Source organism: Ananas comosus, linkage group 13, assembly GCF_001540865.1.
Source record: "Ananas comosus cultivar F153 linkage group 13, ASM154086v1, whole genome shotgun sequence".
Classification (NCBI taxonomy): Eukaryota; Viridiplantae; Streptophyta; class Magnoliopsida; order Poales; family Bromeliaceae; genus Ananas; species Ananas comosus.
Window position 1 is genome coordinate 8297989 of NC_033633.1, and position 21384 is coordinate 8319372.

General features: G+C 36.6%; 1 protein-coding gene across 7 annotated transcripts in view; it reads left to right on the forward strand.

Annotated features, from left to right (window-relative positions):
* The window catches only part of LOC109719476 (piezo-type mechanosensitive ion channel homolog), an 85431-nt gene extending 69336 nt beyond the window's left edge, over positions 1-16095 (forward strand). For 4 of the 7 annotated variants that reach the window (XM_020246195.1, XM_020246193.1, XM_020246191.1 and 1 more), the window contains 8 exons: positions 89-1639; positions 3035-5589; positions 5750-6145; positions 6897-7055; positions 9285-9779; positions 9905-10046; positions 11196-11340; positions 15493-15628. In XM_020246195.1, the coding sequence (XP_020101784.1) occupies positions 89-1639; positions 3035-5589; positions 5750-6145; positions 6897-7055; positions 9285-9779; positions 9905-10046; positions 11196-11340; positions 15493-15628 (5579 nt within the window). Of the gene's footprint in view, positions 1-88; positions 1640-3034; positions 5590-5749; positions 6146-6896; positions 7056-9284; positions 9780-9904; positions 10047-11195; positions 11341-15492 lie in introns of all 7 variants that reach the window. The other 3 variants (XM_020246189.1, XM_020246192.1, XM_020246194.1) reach the window with 1 other exon arrangement.

Here is a 21384-nt window from a genome sequence, read left to right on the forward strand (position 1 = left end):
AGAGAGAGAGAGAGAGAGAGATGGTCTTCTATGTATTGTCGTTACTTATTTGCTTTCAGCTAATATTCTTTCTTTTCTTGTCTTGTAGATAAAAGAATTGCAACATACCTTGGCAAAGTGAGCCAGATGTTTTTGTCTACGTATCGCTCATATGGGACATATGTGGCATTTTTGACTATTCTCTTAACGCTGTACCTTGTGACTCCAAATTACATTTCATTTGGATACCTTTTCTTCCTTCTATTTTGGATAATTGGAAGGCAGCTCGTGGAGAAGGCCAGAAGACGTCTTTGGTTTCCCTTAAAACTCTATGCGACCATAGTTTTTATTTTTATATACACCCTGAGCATTTCTCCAACCTTTGCTACATGGCTCTCTCATGTGATTAACCTATATCCGGAGTTCGGATTTAATCCTGAAGCTTCGTTGCTTGAAAATGTCTGGGAATCCTTGGCTGTTTTGATCGTTATGCAACTTTACAGCTATGAGAGGAGGCAGAGTAGGTTCAAGATTGTAAATGTATCTGATGCATCAGAAATTGGAGTTCTTGGGTTCATTAGAAGGTTGCTGATTTGGCACAGTGACAAGATCTTGTCTGCCACTGTATTCTATGCTTCCCTGTCTTCAATTAGTTTGTTTGGCTTTATTTATCTCTTGGGACTCATTGTATGTTCTCTCTTACCAAAAGCTTCTGGGGTTCCCTCAAAATTGTTTTTAGTTTACACGGGTTTACTTGCAGCAACTGAGTATCTGTTTCAACTGTGGTGCAAACCTGCTCAAATGTGTCCCGGTCAACGACTTTACAATTTGTCAGTGTTTCTTGGTTTTAAGTATTATGATTCTGGATTTTGGGGCCTTGAGTCTGGATTAAGAGGAAAAATTCTGGTAATTGTTGCTTGCACCCTCCAGTACAATATTTTCCATTGGTTGAAAATGATGCCAAATTCTCTCATACACAAGGGCAAGTGGGAAGAGCCTTGCCAGTTGTTTATCTCGACAGAAGATTCTTCAACTGGCATAGTTGTTAATAATTATGAAAGCAAGGTATCAATGGATTCTATACATTCTTCGGAAAAGGAGAGGCTTATTGTGAGCAATACTAGTGCATCTTGCAGATTTGATGGCTATCAAACGTCAGAGTCTCTTCATAATTTTACAAGAAGCTCAGATGATAACACCAAAAAGTGGACAAAGTCATTTGCTTACATATGGGGAAGTTCAAATGAAAGTCACAAGTGGAACAAGGGGCGCATCCTTGGTTTGAGAAAGGAGAGATTAGAAATGCAGAAAACTACACTCAAGATCTATATGAAATTTTGGATGGAAAATATATTTAAGCTGCGAGGTCTCGAAATTAATATGATTGTGCTACTTTTGGCAAGTTTTACCTTGTTGAATGTCATCTCAATGTTTTATATAATATGTCTTATCGTGTGCATTCTCCTGAATAGAGACCTCATTCGGAAACTATGGCCGTTTTTTGTTTTCCTTTTTGCTTCTGTTCTTGTTCTCGAGTATTTAGCTCTTTGGAAATATCTGATTCCATGGATTAATAGTTCAAGAAAGACAGGAGTTCATTGTCGTGACTGTTGGAACAGCTCAAGTATTTTCTTCTCTTACTGCATGAAGTGTTGGCTGGGTATGTATTTTACTTGTTGCTTGACAAGTAATATAAGGTAAAAATGTTAGAAGGCCCCCCAGCTACAGGCCATTGAAAGGGATCCTCAACTTATTTTGATTGAGACTCCTTGAACGTCTGATTTTTTTATTTTTTTTTATTTTGAGTTTTTACACTTAGTTAACTTATGGCTTTATTAGCTGTTAGCTGTTAATTGGTCTAATTTACTAGCAAAGAAGTGATTAGAATTATTAAATTTGACAATAGGACGAATGAATTTTATAAAATTTCCAATTTAATTGTCTAAAATCTCTCATTTCCGAAAACTTCTAAGGGGATCTCAATCAAAAAATTGAAAGCTTAAGGGGGCATTTCAAAATGGCCTACAGTTGTGGGTCTTTCCATATATCTTAACATTGATATGATTCATATATCTTCATTTATATCTATTTATATATACATTTAGTGATATAAAATTACGAATAAAATATTACATGTATGTGTAATTTTGTATATCATATCTGCATACATATATTAGTTGACCTACGGAGTTTTTGTAAGCATGGAGGCCAACGATTGACATCATTGAATTTGATCTTTAGACTATATTGAAGTTTTGGGGAATCAAATTTCATGACATTTCAATATATCTGCCTTATGATCTATTGGTCTCAAAATGAATGATTAGATAATAGATTTCTTGAATTGTAGAACACTCGCGTTGTTCTTGATTTAGATTGTGGGAATTACTATTATTATTTTTTCTCAAAAATAGAACTAATGTGGATTGGTCTACACTGTTAGACTAACAAACACATTACATTAGCCACTAAACTTGTTGATTTTAGATCTTTTGATCATACAGCCGGCGATGTTGGAAAAAAATCCCAAAATATTTGGTTCCCAAATATTTCTTATGCTAGATCATGTTTAGCAATATAATCGTTGATTAGGAGGTCCTATTGTAAAATTTGACTTCTAAGAAATGAAGGCCTCTGTGCTTGTGTAAGCATCCCCTCTCCACTCTCTCTAGTCTTTGTGCTTGTGTAAGCGGCCCGGCTCTACACTCTATCTCTCTCACTCTCTCTCGTCCTCCCTCCATCCTCCCGGAATTAATGATAGGAATGAATGAGAGAGACAGAGAGAGAAAGTTTGCCGCTATGCTTTAATGTCAACAAAGGCCTTTGTACAATTTATTTCCAATAGTAGGGCTCTGAATCAATGATCTACAACATTAACTATGTACATCAGGTATACCAATGTGGATGAATTATCAATTCAAACATTTTAACCTCTAATTTAAGGTGGGAGATGCTTCTGAAAAGCGTATATGTGTCTGTACACACATGTTTGTGTGGATAACTTACCTTGAGAAAATCAGACATTTCCTAATGGAAGTTTTCTGATTTTATGTAGGGGTGATTGTTGACGATCCAAGAGTGCTTGTGAGCTATTATGTGGTTTTTATCGTCTCCTCGTTTAAACTTCGTTCTGATCACTCTTCTGGTTTCTCGGATTCGTACACATACCGTCAGATGAGATCGCAGAGGAAAAACACTTTAGTTTGGAGAGACCTCTCGTTTGAAACAAAAAGCTTCTGGACATTTCTTGATTATGTGAGACTCTATTCCTACTGTCATTTATTAGACATTGTCCTCTTCTTAATTCTGATAACTGGCACCCTGGAATATGATGTTCTTCACCTTGGTTACCTTGGTTTTGCACTGGTTTTCTTCAGGATGAGACTTGAGATATTAAAAAAGAAGAACAAGATTTTCAAGTTCTTGCGCATGTATAACTTTGCGCTCATTGTCCTTTCTCTTGCATATCAATCTCCTTTTCTTGGGGATTTTAGTTCTGGCAAGTGCGAACAAATTGATTACTTATATGAGGTTATTGGATTGTACAAATATGACTACGGATTCAGGATAACATCGCGATCTGCATTGGTAGAGATAGTGATATTTTTGTTAGTGTCAGTGCAGTCATACATCTTCAACTCAGAAGAATTTGACTATGTCGCGAGATATCTTGAGGCAGAACAGATTGGTTCTATGGTCCGAGAACAGGAGAAAAAAGCTGCAAGGAAAACAACACAGCTGAAGAATATACGTGAAGCTGAAGAGGAAAAACGTCAGCGAAACTTGCAAGTAGAGAAAATGAAGTCCGAGATGCTCAATTTGCAAATTCAGCTTAACAGCATAAGTTCTGCTACTACAGTGAGCAACAGTTCTTCACAAACAGAAGGCCTTCGACGTAGAAGGATCTCTCCTCAAAACATTGATAAAGTAGCTAATGTGCCAGATGGTGAGATTGCATTTCCCAGAAAGCAGGAGAATGTCAGTGCAGCAAAATACCATTCTTTTGACTTTGTTGTACCTGATATGCAAAATAATATTGCATCGTCGCAGGTAACATCTGACTCGCTTCAAACCTCAAACGCTAGTGTGAAAAGTGAAAGCTCATTTCCTGTGGATTATGTGAGACATTCCTTGGATCCTCTTTGCGAGATAAGTGAAGTTGGAGAGAAGGATGTTGCCATGTACACTAATTTGGACAAAAAGGAGAAAGAGAGAGGCCAGCATAAGGAGAACCCTTTGAGATCAGCTGTGCAATTAATAGGTGATGGAGTTTCTCAAGTTCAGTCTTTAGGAAATCAGGCAGTTACAAACATTGTGAGTTTTCTGAACATCGAGCCTGAGGAATCAGATTCCAGTGGGCATTTGTTTGTGGGAGAGCGAGGATTTGACGGAATCGAAAATCAGATAACGACTGAACATGAGCACTTGGATCGTACATCTTCAGTTAATTCTAGCACAGGAGCTAATCCTCCAACCAGCCTGCAAATTGGAAAGATCTTCCAGTTTATATGGTCCCAAATGAGATCTAATAATGATATCGTGTGTTATTGTTGCTTCATACTGGTGTTTCTGTGGAATTTCAGTTTGCTATCAATGGTCTACCTTGCGGCACTCTTCTTGTATGCTCTTTGTGTAAATTCTGGTCCCAGTTATTTGTTCTGGATTATCATGCTTATATATACAGAGCTGAATATTTTGCTTCAATATCTGTACCAGATTATCATCCAGCATTGCGGGTTAAGTGTACATTTTCCTATTTTGGAGAGGTTTGGTTTTCCTGAAAATAAAATAAAAGCCTCATTTGTGGTCAGCACATTACCTCTCTTTCTGGTGTATATATCGACTCTCCTTCAAAGTTCTATTACTGCTAAGGATGGTGAATGGGTACCAGTAACAGAATTTGGCCTTCTTGGTAAGAAGAGCTATTATGAAGAAACCCGCTATATGAATTATGGATGGAGAGACAAGCTACGGCAGCTGTTTTCACCTGTAATTAACCTCATTAGGTTAATATTCATGAGTTTTTCTAGGTACTGGAAGTCACTAACGCAAGGATCAGAGTCTCCTCCATATTTTGTGCAGCTAACTATGGAGGTTAATCAATGGCCAAAGGACGGGATCCAACCTCAGAGGATTGAATCAAAAATAAATGAGTTACTTAGAATAGCTCATAAAGAAAGATGTGAAGCTAAAATTCCTTCTCAATGCCATTCTGCCAGTAGAGTTAGAATTCAAAGTTTTGAAAAATCTTCAGAAAAGGACAGTTTGGCTCTTGCTGTTCTTGAAGTTGTTTATGCTTCTCCTTCTGCAGGATGCCCAGAAATGGAGTGGCACAGATCACTTACTCCTGCTGCAGATGTAGCAGCAGAGCTTCAAAAAGCTCACAGAGAAGGACTTTTTGATGAAATGGACTTCCCCTATCCTGTTGTATCTATCATAGGTGGTGGAAAAAGGGAAGTTGACTTGTATGCCTACGTATTTGGTGCAGATTTGGCAGTTTTCTTTCTGGTTGCCACTTTCTACCAATCTGTCATAAAGAATAAAAGCGAGTTTCTGGATGTCTATCAGCTTGAGGACCAATTTCCCAAAGAGTTTGTATTTATTTTGATGGTAAAGATATGTGGCTTCCTTTCAGGCTTTAGTGATATTTGCATATTGTTGATACCTTTTAGAAATTAGCTTCTTGACCTTGTTCTTTTGGCACGTATTCTGAATGTTGGTAAGTCCTCATTTTTAATTTCTAAGAATTTTTTTTATTATTATTTTGCAGGTGCTGTTTTTTCTAATTGTGGTTGATCGCATCATATATTTGTGGTCCTTTGCAATAGGAAAGGTCGTCTTCTATCTTTTCAACCTTGTCCTGTTCACATATTCAGTCACGGAGTATGCTTGGTGCATGGAACCATCTAACAAGAACATTGGAGGACTTGCTTTGCGTGCTATCTACCTTACTAAGTCAATTTCCTTAGCACTACAGGCGCTGCAGATTCGCTATGGACTCCCTAACAAGAGCACCTTATATCGGCAGTTTTTGACCAGTCAAGTCACACAAGTGAACTTTCTGGGCTTCCGTTTGTATCGCGCCTTGCCATTTTTATATGAATTGCGATGTGTACTTGATTGGTCCTGTACAACTACATCACTAACAATGTATGATTGGCTGAAGGTACGGCTTTAGTACTTTTTTTTCCCTATATATATTGAAGAATTTATTTCAGTTCATTAAATTGGACCTTAATATCTTAAAGATGCCATTATTATAAACTTCAGGAATTCATCTTGAAAGTAAATTAGATGTCTCCTCTTGACATTATTCAAGCTATAGAATGAATGTCAGTTTTGACATGTATATTCTCTCTTTATACTTCCCGTCCTTTTGGAAAAACCAAATATTTATTAATGAAACCTTTTATTTAATTACTAGAACTTGTAGAATAACAGGCATATATTTCTTGATGTTCTTATATGGTCATCATTCTTCTAGCAGATACTTTTATTTTCTGCATTTCTTAGAGTTTCCTGAATTCCGTACTATTGCTACGTTTTGTCCTGATATTTTTTCTTCTTTCTGTGATCATTCCATATAAACCTCCAATCTTTTGTGCTTTCGTTTATTTCCATTATTTTATTATAAAAATGCGATATTGTTACCCAACTGTCTCTGTTATTGTTAGCTATACGATGTTCTGTTACCTCGCTAATGAATAGGTCAGTTTAAAATGGGCAGTTTGATCTTTTACTTTCCTGAAGTCCACACAAATAATTCAATATAAAAAATATTCTCAAACATGTGGAATTATCATATAGTCATCTTCAGTTTATTTAGAGTACTGTATTCTTAGTTTTGTTCTTACGATCATCTGTATTCTTAGTTTTGTTCTTACGATCATCTGATAAGTTCTTATTTTCCTGCATAGTTGGAGGACATCTATGCAAGTTTGTTTCTTGTCAAATGCGATGCAGTTTTAAACAGGGCAAAACATCAACCAGGACAAAAACAAAGTAAAATGACCAAATTCTGTAGCGGAATTTGCTTATTCTTTATACTGATATGTGTTATCTGGGCACCTATGTTGGTAAGTGATTTGGTATATATCAGCTTTTTATTATTTTTTGTTAGCTATATACATAAATGTATTATTCCTTGTAATTTTAGGATAGTGTTAAAAGGGATAAATATTTTGTGTTGGAATAACTCAATTCTAGGATGGAGAGGAATAGAAGGAATTTTGTGTTTGGCTTGACATTTTGTTATTCCCTAGGCTAGCCAAAATCATGCTTGGCTATTTTTTTAAAGAATAGTGGAGAATGGTGCAGAAAAGAAATAAGTGTGGCATGGTGAATGAGGCAGTTCAATACCCTTAAGCCCTTGGAAGGATGGTAGGTGAGAGTGGAGTAAAGTGCAGTGCAGAGAATGAGGCGAAGGGTAAATCGGAGAATAGCCCTATTCCAAGGGTGGGGAGGAATACTTTTAGGCCCTCTTTAGATGTTTGAGTAAGTTATCCAGTGTTATTCTATATGTGATGCGGATTTTTTATTTTAATGGGAAGCTAGGAATGTGGCCAATTGTCTAGAATGGAATAGCATATTCGACTCTGTAAGTTATTTTTGAGAATAAAATAAAATCACCTTGTAGGTGATACGCTATGCTACCAAATCTTGGATGCAAAAGGCCCAAAGCCTTTCAAGGAGCAAAAAATAAACTCCTACCTTTCAAGTACACAAGAAAATCAGTTAGTTATCATCGTATAACTCAGGCCTACATCCAAACAAGGCCTTAATGAGTAATTTAAGAATGATCTGGAATAACCTACTTTGAGCAAAATTATTATTCTTGTCAAATTTTGTTGTGTTTGGTAGAGTACATGGGATAAAATGGCTTATCCCCCAGTTATTCTCTTACCAAAAGCAGCCACACAGTTCTGAACTTATTATGCAATCAATACTCTTAAAGTGCCATATTTGTGAAATGAATGATTAAAATGCTGAGGCACGGGTGTGCCAAGGCCAGGTAGTATGATTGGCATGGGCACGTTGTTGTGCTACCTGTGGTATTCTGGCATGCCTACGGACACAAAGGGCCTTCAACTTGCATGGATGGACTGCTTTGGGACAGTCTTATTATGGTTTCCGTGGTCTGAATAACATCTTGTATTATTGATTTGTGGGTTGTTTTTTGGCATTAACACAATCCTTAGGTCCTTTCTTATTTTGCGTTAGTAGTGGTAGGCTATATTGTTATACATAAAACACTTTTATCCCTTCATTTTTCTTCGACTCGCAACCAACTTAGTGTTCTTACTGTTTAAAATCTCAAATAATGAACACAAATCCTTTGTTCACAGATAAGACACGTTATTCTTGCCTTTAACATTCCAACAGAGTTATTTACATTCCTGTCTTCCTATTTTTATGTCAGATTTATTACATCTTATCATTTCTGACCAAGAAATCCCAGATTTTGTAATCATATCAGATGACAAAGATGACTGCTGCTCTATAATATTTTAAAAGCCAGTTAATATTGTACATCTCTAACATATTATTTATACAGATTGACAAAATTAATTATGTTTGAATTCTTCAATATAATAGAACATTTTTGAGAGGAATCCTTGATTCTTAGAAGTTTCTTGGAAAACACATCTCGCTATTGTTTTTATAATATTCAGTTTTTTTTAAGATCATAGAAAATCTGGTATAATGAATCTTTAAATCTTCAACCAGGAAGGATGAGAGAGAGAGATTTCTTCATCTGTTATTGTTATGGCCCTTTTGGAGTGTCATGAGTGTATGAAGGAAAGTGATGAAAAGAGATGGAGAGAAAGCTGGGGAAGGAAAGGAGGAGCAATATCGTACATGCTCGACATGTAGCTTGATACACCGAATATATAGAAATTTCTCAGTTGCTATTCTCATGTGTGCCAAGGCACAGTGGCAGTTTCGATACTCAGTTTCGATATTCTTTATGTGCCCATAAGTCATTCACACAGTATGGCATGCTCGATACGCCTTGATATGCTCCCTGATTCCCTGTTTGAATCATCAAAAGCTAAGCATAATTTATCTTCTAAACCACGAGAAAAAGCATTTTGCATTTCCCATAAGCCAATAACTATTAATGTAATTAATGCCAAAGAACTAGGAAAATATTATCGCCAGTAATAGGTTTTTGGACACGACACTTATTATTTTAAATTTTCTTCTAGATGACAAGCTAGAATTATTTATATCCTTTCATATTCATGTGTGCTGAAGATTTTGGAAGTTTTGATATCCTAATCTCGTCAACTGTCTTTTAACAGATCTACAGCAGTGGTAACCCAACAAACATTGCGAACCCTGTTATAGATGTGAGTGTTCAGGTTGATATTAAAGCAATCGGTGGGAGGCTCACACTTTTCCAAACTACTTTATGTGATATTTTCCCTTGGAAAAGTTTAGCATCCTTAGACATTCTGGATCCACAAAATTATCTAGATGCGTACAATGCTGAGGACATTCAGTTGATCTGCTGCCAACCTGATGCTAGTACTTTGTGGCTGGTTCCTCCTGTTGCTCAAAACAGATATATAAGATCCCTTGGGCAGATGGAATTAATGCTAACATGGATTTTTCTAAGAGCGAGACCAAAAGGAAAAGAATCTGTGAAATATGAATCTCCTGTTGATAATTGTCCCAGTATGGATGATGTTGCACAAGTGCTCAATGGGACAGCTAATAGCTTTAGGATAATTGATGCGTATCCAAGGTACTTCAGGGTCACTGGCTCTGGTGAAGTGCGACGTCTAGATACAACGGTATACAGCAGAATCCCTATGATTGCCTTCAATTATTACTATCACTTTAAATGGTTTTCCTATTTTACTTAACATTTTTAGCAATATGTGTAATTTTATTTATTAGGTTATCATTCAACATGCAGGTAGATTCAGTTAGCGGCAACCTTGTTATGAACAATGGGACTCCTCCATGGTGGTCATTCCATGATCTCAATCCATTAGATTTGACAGGGTGTCAAGGGCTGTCTGGACCACTGGCTATTGTCGTATCTGAGGAGACACCGCGTATGTAACTGTAATTGTATTTTCTTGCATGCGTGTGAGAAGTTTTAACAAATAATCAAATTGACCTATTCTTGATTGTCAGAGTATAATGTTCCAATATATAAGGGGTATTTGTTCTATCATTTTTCCACCATATGCATGAAGCATAATTATGCAAGCTTTAGGTGCTGATAATTTATGGTATAACTATATTAGATAATTGCTCAATCAGAACAGAACATGAAAATACTATTAGAAATCAATTCTGCATGAGCCTAGCTTATCCAAAAATAACATGACATAACAGATTAGCAGCCAGATTAGCAGCCAACTTGCTTTTTTGAGAATCTAAGTCAAAGGCGTAGGCATTTAGACTTGGCACAAACGACCCTACTGTCTAGCATGAACACAACCACGAAGCGCAACTTTCTCTCTTAATGAGGTCATGGAATCAATTAACAGTTAGATAGGTCAGATTGTTTAAATTCTCATAGGCTCCAATATATCCAACTTTGTCATGTGGACTTGTCGACTTGTTTCCTATTGATCGGTGGGTTAGAGAGTTCCTTCTTAATACTTTCTCCTTCCTGATTAGGCCCTGGACTGTTTTGATTAAGCGTGAGAAAATCATCAGTTGGCATGATTGAGCCTCCACTTCGAGACAATTGTGACTTAAAAAGAAGATAAAGTGACTACCCAACCCGATACTCAGCTGCCCTGTATTTCTATATGTTCACCTATGGTTACTAATAAAGTGATGTTCCATTAGCCAGCTGCATAGCTGAATATAATACTATCTAACGGAAATAAAAAAACCCTCTCAAATAATGAGCTGCTGGTTTACTGGGCATGTGTGTTCGTGTTGATCTTCCCGTTATTTGTTCCTGGTATACAGAATTTTATCTGCAGTTTAGAAACAAATCCTATCATGTGAGATAGAACCTTGCATTTTATGTGATCTACAACAGTTGAATTATGTGCATGTGCATGATTGTATGCCCATTTCAGCAGTAACGACGTAAATCTTCTACAAAGTGATGTGTGTAGTTGGAGGGTACTTCATGTATTGGATGTTATGAGCCTAAAACAAGTGTTTTTTTTTTTTTTATTCTTTTAGTACTGTTGCTTTTACTTTTCGTACCTATCATTAATGCTTTTGTTAAATTGCAGAGGGTATTCTTGGTGAAACTCTCAGCAAGTTTAGCATTTGGAGTTTGTACATTACTTTTGTATTAGCTGTTGCCCGATTTATTAGACTACAATGCTCAGATTTGAGAATGCGAATACCATATGAGAATCTTCCTACTTGTGACAGGTATGCAAAAATATTCTGCTACTTTGGGCTTACTTTTGATGATATTGGAGACAATAGTTTTCAAGTTAAATATAATTTTTCATATTAATGCCAATATATATTCCTGTGTAATAAACTGCAGATGAACTCCTTATTTATTTTTGCTGTGTACAGCATTCCTTTTCATGCTCCCACTGGTTGCTATTTTGGACATATCATAGAAACTAAAATCATGTTACTAATTGTTGGTTGCATAATGATTGTAAACCAATAGACAGTGTATAACAATAATAGTGCATGAAAATAAATTGATAATCTACGAAATAAATTCCTTGCATTTCTACCGGATCTTGCATCGTTCTCATTTATTTCTACAATATCCTAGAACTATTGCATGGAATCAACAATTGATTGTCTTCTCTGCATCAACGTAAGTGAGAACATGGTCATCATCGAGGGATCTAAGCTGTGAAATAAACCTTATTATTGATAATATACTAAATTGTTTTATACTAATTTCAGAAAAAATTGTTACACCTTTTTTTGTTACATCTCTTTTATTCTAACAAGCTTTTCTTTTGTCAAAATTGTACAATGCTGTTTAACACTAACAAGTAAGAAAGGATTGCAAGAAGTGTTTTTTTTTTTCCTTCCTTTTTTTGTGGTGTGTTTTTTTTGTTTTGTTTTTTTTTTTTTTTTGGGGGGGGGGAGAGAATGTGCAAGTGGGAGCGTGTTTCATATTTGGTCTAGGTGGCATGATATGATGTTATCAGGCCGAACACAACCTGACCTGACAAATTTACGACTGTGAACAGTTGGTTCAAATTCAACTTACGGACTAATAATAAGTCAATCCAATCAATATGCTGGCTAGATTGCTTCCACTTTACCTTGATAAAAAATAGTCATGAGACTCCTAACCAAAACAATAAATGGGAAAAGTGAAATTCCAAGAAAGCAAGCGGAAGATAGTTTGTAATGGAGTTGGAAACTGGGTTAGGTATTTCAATAGGATAATGTCCTATTTAAACTTTCCAAAGAGGAAATCTAAGGAAAACAGTTTGGTGCATTTACCTAGTGGATCCAGAGCCCCCAATTGGAACCCTAGTCAACCAGGCAGCGAGTCAAACGGCCATGGATATTACTATGGTCTGACTTATAATTAACATGGGATGAGAATTAGATGAAACTTGATCTATTATGTGGTTTATTTTTGTTAGTCTTGTTGAGTTAGCTGCAAATCTCAACTGAGTTTTCCCGCATTTGACCCTTTGCCAATGCTGAGCTTTGATTGAATTCTCTTTCTACCCTCAAAAGTTTTGGCTCTTAGTTTGATGCTCTATAAAAAGCCAGAGAAAAAGTTTTCATACTTCTCCTTACAAGGGTAGACGAACTGTCTATCTTTCATCTGCTCTACTTCACTCACAAGGTTCAATTACAATTTTCTTGTAAAGAAGATGAGAAATTCTTCTTCTCAGATTAAGATGTGGTTTCCTTTGGTTTATCCTTCTTTTTTAACCAATATAAGACAGACATAAATGGAGAACTGTTTTCTCTATTTTACATGGCATACCCCCTCTGCTTGATGATTTGCTTATGAGATAAATTTCAGTTGAAGTGCATTATTTTGTTTTGCATGATATGATGACCGAAGTCTGCATTTGATTTATTTGCATACTTGTTTTAATAGTTAAAATAGTTATATTTGTTCATACTAAAATATAAATAAAACTTATAAATATGAGTAACATTTCTAACAAAACTATGCACATGCATTTATATATTTTTCTAGTAAATTAATTTATCATGTAAAAATCAACCATCCCACTTGGACTAGCAGTTTTATAGGTTTCATCCACAGGGACGAAGTGCTTTAGGTCAAGTTGCTAGCACTTGTAAGCTTGTCCTTGCATCCCAAAGTGTAATCTCTACATCATCCATGGGAATTTCTAGGCAATAGTGTCCCTCAAAGTGACTTGGACATCTTATATGCAGCAAAATATCCAGTTAGCACTTGCAACATGATGATGTTGATCTATAGGGCCCAGAAATGCTTAAACCCAAGTTGCTAATACTACCATGCTAATCCTTTAAGCCCAAATTCATATTTGTAGTCTGCTATACTACATTTTTCATTTTAGGGCCTATTTTAATGCATAACATCTTGTTTGGCACATCTTTCATTTACTCAAGGAGCATGGTGAAATTGATAGACGAGGAATGTACACAGAGTATACTAATGTCTAAAAAGGCATAATATATTTGAGCTTCAAACTTTCTTTTTCTCAAAATAAGATAAATCACCATGTAGGTGTAATAAATTATCCTGAAAATTAATGACTGCTAGCACCTCTTAAGGGGACTAAAGCTAGCTTCTGAAATCCAATCACAGAGAGAGAGAGAGAGAGAGGCCTAATAGCGCACAAGTTATCAAAGGATAACTTGTTCCAACATGTTAGAACAAAGTTGTTGAATAATAAATTATGTGCTTGCGGGAGATTTTCTTTTGTGGTTGCAACCTAGGTCACTTAGTTCTTGCTTTGCAAGCACCTGAAAGCAAGCAAACTTTTAGATTGCAATCACACATGGAAATCCTTATAGCTTACCAGTTATCAATGGATAACTTGTCCTTACAGGAAAATTTTGTTTTTTGTTTTTTTTTTTTTTGTTTTTTGTTTTTGGTTTTTTTTTTGTGACTAGGTGTTCGTTTTAAGCAGTTGCACCTTGCAAGGGGCTAAAAGCAAGCTTCTAGATTCTAATCACCAAAGAAGATCCTTATAGTGTACAAGTTATCAACGGATAATTCGTCCAACATTGTGTTAGAATTAAGTTATCCGGTGATAACTAATGAGTTTTTGGGAGATTTTCTTTTGTGATTGGAACCTAGGACCTTGCGGTCCTAGCATTCATGATTTTTGGGATATATCATTGCACGTTCATGGTGATTTTTCTCATTCTAAGAAACTGACTTGTAGTTGTACAAGCTATATGTCATTGTAGACATCTAAGTATACTCATCTATCAATTATTCCTTGAGTAAACAAAAGTGTGTACTAACGAGGATACTCAGGCAAACAAAGCAGACCCTAGGTATTGTTTGGTTCAGATATAAATTGTTCTTGTTTATTATTTGTAATGGTGTAACTCCTAATATTAGCATAATGGTATAACTCCTAATATTAGCAGGAACTAGGCCAATATTGTGTTTAGATGAGAATTGAGTTATTTCCAGGAATAAGAAAAATAACGTTTGGATAATAAAATGGTATGGTGGGGAATAGGGATAATTATAATTTTAAAATAAACCATTTTACCTAATTAATAAATATTTAAGTTTTAATAAAATAATAATTTAATAAATGGATCATGAATATTGTATAAGATAATGGAGAAGCACATTAGCTAGTTAATAAAATATGAAAAATGAGTTAATATGTTAGTTAATTAATTATTATTGAATTAGTTAGACAATTAGCTAGTAAATAAATTAGATTAGTCAATTATTAGTAATTTAAATGAATAATAGTTAGTAGGTAATATCATAATATAATTGATTAGTTAATTGGCTAGTTAATTATGAATAAAAAATTAGTTGCTCTAGTACTTAAATTAATAATTATTAACTAATAAGTTAAGAGTGGTTAGTTAGTTAGCTAATTAGTAAATGAGTTATTATATATTAATTAACAATATTTTATAATTATTTATTACTTAATTATTAATTTTAATTGAAGAATTGGAGAGGAGAATAGTAGTTCCATACAAAAGGGTGGAACTACTATTCCACCGTCTCAACGGGTTATCCTTATCTAGGATAACCCTTTAAGAGGGTAATAAGTTATTACCCCATGGTTTTTGGATGAATAAGGGAAGTTAGCTCCCTTATTTCCCCCTTATACTCTATCCAGACGCTACCTGAAGTACTTGAGACAATTGCGAGTTCTAGTTACCTCTCACATCTTACTGCTATCCATAGTAGAAAGAGTTTAACCCTGCAGTGTGGATTGCCGATGTGTAAGAAAGTGGAATGAAAATCGCTGGAAACAAATCAACCTTTCTCTATAATTGGGAAACAAGTTAATTGTGCTTTGTTATAATTCAATCCTTTTCCTCCGTTTCTTTTCCTGATATCTCTTGAAAGATTCATGAGGATCTTAATTTGATTTACTGTAGGCTGATAGCTATTTGTGAAGGCATATATGCTGCTCGAGCGGAAGGTGAGTTGAAAGTGGAAGACGTCCTCTACCAGACATTAGTGAGTATCTACAGGTCGCCACACATGCTTCTAGAGTATACCAAGCCTGACTGAAAATTTTCCTCCTCGTCTGAAGAGAATCATAGAATTAGTGCAAATGCTGCTCTGCATTTCACTCGAATACCAAGGGAAAATGCTCAAGAAAAATAAACAGTTGATACATGGGTTATCTTCTGGTAATGCCTATAGTTCTTCACAACCTAGGCATGTCGTTGGGGCTTGCTATTTTTTTGCGGCTCGTTCTTTTAACTAACGAGTCCATTGTACATAAACAAGAATTAATATATTTCCCGAAACAATTACTACAGCGGTAACCTTCGGTGATCCTTACATGTGCCGAGAGCTTGTAATTCAACTTTGCAGAGAAAGCAAATATCCCTTTTCCAAGCTGATAGTTGTTCAGCTAGTAGCAATTAAAACTGAATTCATTGATGTTTCACCTGTAGATCCAAGCAGTTTGTATTTTTATTTGTTGGATGGTTTTCTAATTAATTCTCTTTATTTGTTGGATGGTTTTCTAATTAATTCTCATCCAGAGCATTCGGGCCAGCCGCTTGGTTTGTATGTTGTTGTCAACTTGGAAAGAGTATCAGTAGTTGTCGACTTGGAAAGAGTATCAATACTGCCCCTCAAGATTTTTTTTTTCTTTCTTTTTTTTTTTAAAAAAAAAACTGTGGATGCATTGTGTGCGACTCGGTACATGATGACCAAGGGTTGTTTGCAGTGAAGGTGACCGATTGGTTTCTCAAACTTTAATGTGCACCTTATAGAGGGTTTAGGGTTTAGGGTCTAGTGTTTCTGCTTGGTTTCTGAAAGCTAAAAACATCGGTATAACAGTTTGTGCTTGTAAAGTTTAGAAGGTAGTGATCTTTCATCAACAACTATGTTGATTAAGAAATTAGTTAATAATTTATCCATGGTGATAAGCAATGTACTCTTCGATTGTACGTTTGTTAGTGTTTGTATTATTATTATTATTATTATTATTATTATTATTATTATTTAAAAAAAGCTCTATTGCCGTTATCTGTTTGTTTGTTTGTTGTTGGTTGGATGATCTCTCATCATCCTCATGACCAGTTGCAACCTGGGTGCAGGTGGTCACCTGGTACCAGGATGGCGGCGTAAAGTAGTATTTTAAGAAACTGGTTTAAACATTGAACTAGAAATGTGGGCTGCTCAAGGTTTTACTGTTTAAATCAGTTCAACTAGTGACATCAGTATGTGCCGTAAATTATTAATTCATATGCATATTAAAATGATAGGTAGTACAAGATTAACAATAAAATAACAAAATATAATGGACTCTTTTACAGAATAATCTTCTCAAATTTTAAAATTTGTGAAATAACTCTCCCAAAATTGTATTTGGAAAATTAACCATCGATTCGCCACGTAGGCGCCAGGTCAGCTATTTTCTATAAAGGCGGTGAATGATTCACCGCCTTTAGTGCAAACAGTCAAATTTCAGAGAAGTTTTTTTTCTATGTCCTCGACTCTGGCATTGAAATATAGATAAGACGGTGAATGGTTCACCGCCTTCGCTAAGGCGGTTAAGGCTGTGAACCATTCACCGCCTTAAGTGCAACCCTACAAATTTCAGAGAAGATTTTCTCGAAGTCCTCGACCCTGTCATTGAAACATAGATAAGACGGTGAATCATTCACCATCTTCATGAAGACGGTGAACCATTCATCGTTTTTTATGAAGAAGATGAATGGTTCACCACCTTCAATGCAAACTGATCCAACCCTTTTTTTTTCTCAGGTCTTTAACAATAATTTTTGCAAGTTTGGAGCAAGATTTTTCACGAGATAAAAAATTTCAATAAGAAAAACAACAAGACAAGAACAACATGATATAACTAATAGCATAGGAATTTCAACAAAAACACAAAGTTATAGAAATATGAACTAAATAAAGAGATATATAATATTGACATGTTATACAACGTGTTCAATCTACATTATATAAACGTCAATCTCGAGATCTTCCTCTCCCTCGACGTCCTCGGCCACGTCCGCGTGCATGCCCATGTCTACATCTACGCCCACAATCAACATTGAGCTTAACAGGAGGTACGCTATCAAGTGGCTCGATACCTGCCATCTGGTTGAGATTCTTGATAATGATGCCCTCATGATGCTTCGCAATCGCCTGAAACTCCTCTGGCACAGGTCAATCACCCTTGATAGCGGCTGGTGTAGATGCTGGGCGGTACTGTGATGATGACGGGCCACAATGATGAGAATACATGGATCTAAAATACGCACGCGACACTGGTGGTGGAAGTTAGTCAAACATCAAAGGAAATGTTGAAGAGGCATCGGGCATAGCTCCAATGCTAGTGGGAGATGGAGACCATGACACTTGCTTGCTCGATATCGAATGAGATCCAATAGGAGACAGAGACTGTCACATCTATTAACTCGCTGTCAAGGCGTGAGCAAAATCTCGACCCCCTGTATCTCTGATAATTGGTATAGCAAGAACATGCTCTGGTACGAGGAACTGCTTCAATCTCAAAGGCACCTTACATGATGACTTTAGCAGAGTTGCAGAAATTGAAAGCACAACTGCAAGATTTGTTGGAAAAAGAAAATATTCGACCTAGTATGTCACCTTGGGGAGCACCAATGTTATTTGTGAATAAGAGAGATCGGTCACTAAGATTATATGTAAATTATCGAGAATTGAATAAGGTGATTGTTAAGAATAAGTTGTTAGATAATTGCGTGCGATTAAGCATAGTAAAAAAAGAAAAATCAAACAAATTTGATTTTTAAAACTCGAGATACGATTTTTAAAACCACGCTAATAGGATCCGTCATGTTGTTTAAGATTAAAGAAGAAAAAGTAAGATATAATCTTCACCTTTGCACGAATGGATCTTCACCGCAATCTGATGACCGTGGAATTTGGTTCTTTTGAAGCCGCACACGCGTTCGACCTCTATAAGTATCCACATGAGATTAGTGATCTGATCGATGTCCTCACGGGGGTGCTAGCTCCCTTGCAAAGGGCATCTTTCTTGCTAGAGGTTCAAAGAGAAGAAGAGAGAAAGAGAGCGATGATGGATGATGACTAGAATTTTCTAAAAACTCCTGTATCTTGTAAAGAGAGACATAATTCCTTTTATAATAATATAATAACCACTAAGGATAAAAATAAATCTAGGTTTAATTTTATCCTTTTCTTAATTAGTTCCATAGATTAAATCCTAATTTAAATTGAATTGGAACTCAATACAAATTTGATCATATCAAATTAATAATGTGATATTTGCACATAAGTCCTCTCACAATTTACTAATTGTTAGGAAGTCCTCTCTTACAACATTTGCACTTTAATATCACTAATTTGTTATAATTATAAATTAGTTCAGTTATCAATATATTGACAATTAGTTCTCCGACGATTCAAAAATCACGATCCAGATATCCTATCAGTCACAACTTCTTATATATGTTACCTATAGGTTCTATTTTATTTAGTAGTGAGATATATTCTAATCACTATTAACAATATCTGTAACACACTGGATCTGTGCAAATTGCGAGGTTCGAGTGTTTGATTTGAGTTCCCAGCTTTTCCACACCTTGTGGAGGGTCGTAGATGGTGTTCCGACCCATAGTTCGAAATTCTGGATTTTTGGCTTAGTCCTGAGAGTTTCACTCTCGGGGACTGGTCCCTGGTGGGAGAGACTGGTCCCCTTGAGGCAACCGGTCCCCCGGGTCAGAGAGACCGGTTCCTGAACGCTTGGCTGCGGGAGAGTCCTGAGGGACCGGTCCCATGTGGGGAGGGACCGGTCCCTCCACCCGAAATTTGCCCAGACCTGGCTGTGTGCAGGTTGCAAAGTTGAGGGGGTTTTCTGGATTTTGTTGCATTAGAGGGCCTATATGGCTTTTCCTCTCTCTTTCTCTCATTTCTTTCCCTCACACTCTATCACGCCCCGGGACCCAGCGGAAGCCCGCCTGGTGCGTGCCCAGACCCGCCATATGTCTATAACATACAAGGTGTCTAAAACAAAACGATAAATAAAGTAGTAGAACAAAGGGATCTAATGATATCAGAGCAAAGTAAATAATTAAGTTCTACAACAGAGGGATAAGTATAAAACTGAAATTCATTAATAAAACCATAAAGTAGTACAATGGAAATCCTAAACACAAAAGCAAAACATAAGGAGTACATAGGTGGTTTCTTTATACATGGTACTCAAAATCTCTCTCTTTCACTACAACAAAAGAAAGAAAGAAGAAACAACCACCTAGGAGCGAAACAAGCTCATCTCTATCTAGCTAGGCGACACCCTTACCGCGATCCCATATCTCCGCCAGTGCCGAAGGCTTTGAAAGAAACCATAAAACAGAGGGCGTGAGAACTATTAAATAATAGTTCCTAGTGGGCAATTACTGACTTCAGTGAAATGCGCCACTAGGCCCAAAAGCTACAAAAGAGGGTCAATACAAGTATAAATGAAGGCGAAATAATGAACAAGTATGTAACCATGAGTACTATTCTACCATGATATCTCTACTTAGTATGAACTGCATAAGTAATAAAGCAATTACAACAAGTATGTACATGAGTGTGACTAACATGTGTAAGCATGAGTATGCAACCAAACGATGTCCTCGATGCAAATAGTAAAGATGTCATTATTTACTATTCTAGTCAATATCCACTTGTCACTTTAACTGTTAAAAGTTTAATCTTATAAGACCCACCCGAAGGCTGTCTAGCATGAAGACCCACCCGAAGACTGTCTGGCCTGTAAGACCCACCCGAAGACTGTCTGGCCTGTAAGACCCACCTGTAGGCTGTCTGGCCGGTACCGTGCCTAATGGCCCCGTGGTAGTCAACATCCCCACTCTAGGAATGAGCCTTTCCCACGGCAATCCACTTCGGCGCCCAATCCCGCACGGCAATTATCTATCGCGATGGCTAACTCAGGAGTGCAGACTTGTAGGGAGCGACCCTCACAAGCATGTGCGAATGAGTACAATGGCAAGCATGCGTATAAGTCTATCTCAAGTCTCAAGTCCTCATGTTTAAAAAAAATATGAAATATATCGAATGTCACAAAGGCCTATCACTATGTCATCATGTCTATAACACGGAATATAGTATATGTCCAATGGCTTATCACTATGTCTCTATGTTGCAATTTCATAGTTTTCTATGTCAAGTCCCCCTTTATGACACTTTGTTCCACTAAGTCCAGTCATAGTGTAGTGTTTACAATTACACAATTATGAGCTAATATAGCATACGAGGCATGATTCCCACTTGTTATCTCGAACACTTCTCACATGCATGAAAATAACCCTGATTGCTCTACTATTTAGAGTGAAATTTATCTTACACATAGCACATACATTTTAAGTGTTCTAAAATTCTCATAAATCCTATCTAGTATGGATTTGCATTCAAAAAGAATTTACAACAAGTATAGAGAGCACATGTAACGCACTGGACCTTGCAAATTGCTGGGTTCGAGTGATTGAATGGGTTATAAGCTTTTCCAGACTTTTTGGTGGGTCGTCGACAGTGTTCCAACCTATGGTTTGAGTTCCGAGAATGGTGGTTTAAAACCTTGCGTCAAAATCCAAAAAGTTGGATTTTTGGCTAGCTCTCGGGTAGCCTTCAGAGGGCAGTGTACCGATACGGGCTTGATGGCTGTACCGGTACGCGGTGATGGTTGTACCGGTACGCGGGCCCGTGTACCGGTACACAGGCTATGTCCCAGCAAACCCGAGGCTCGGGTTGGCTTTTCGTGGGTGGTGTACCGGTACACAAACCCGTGT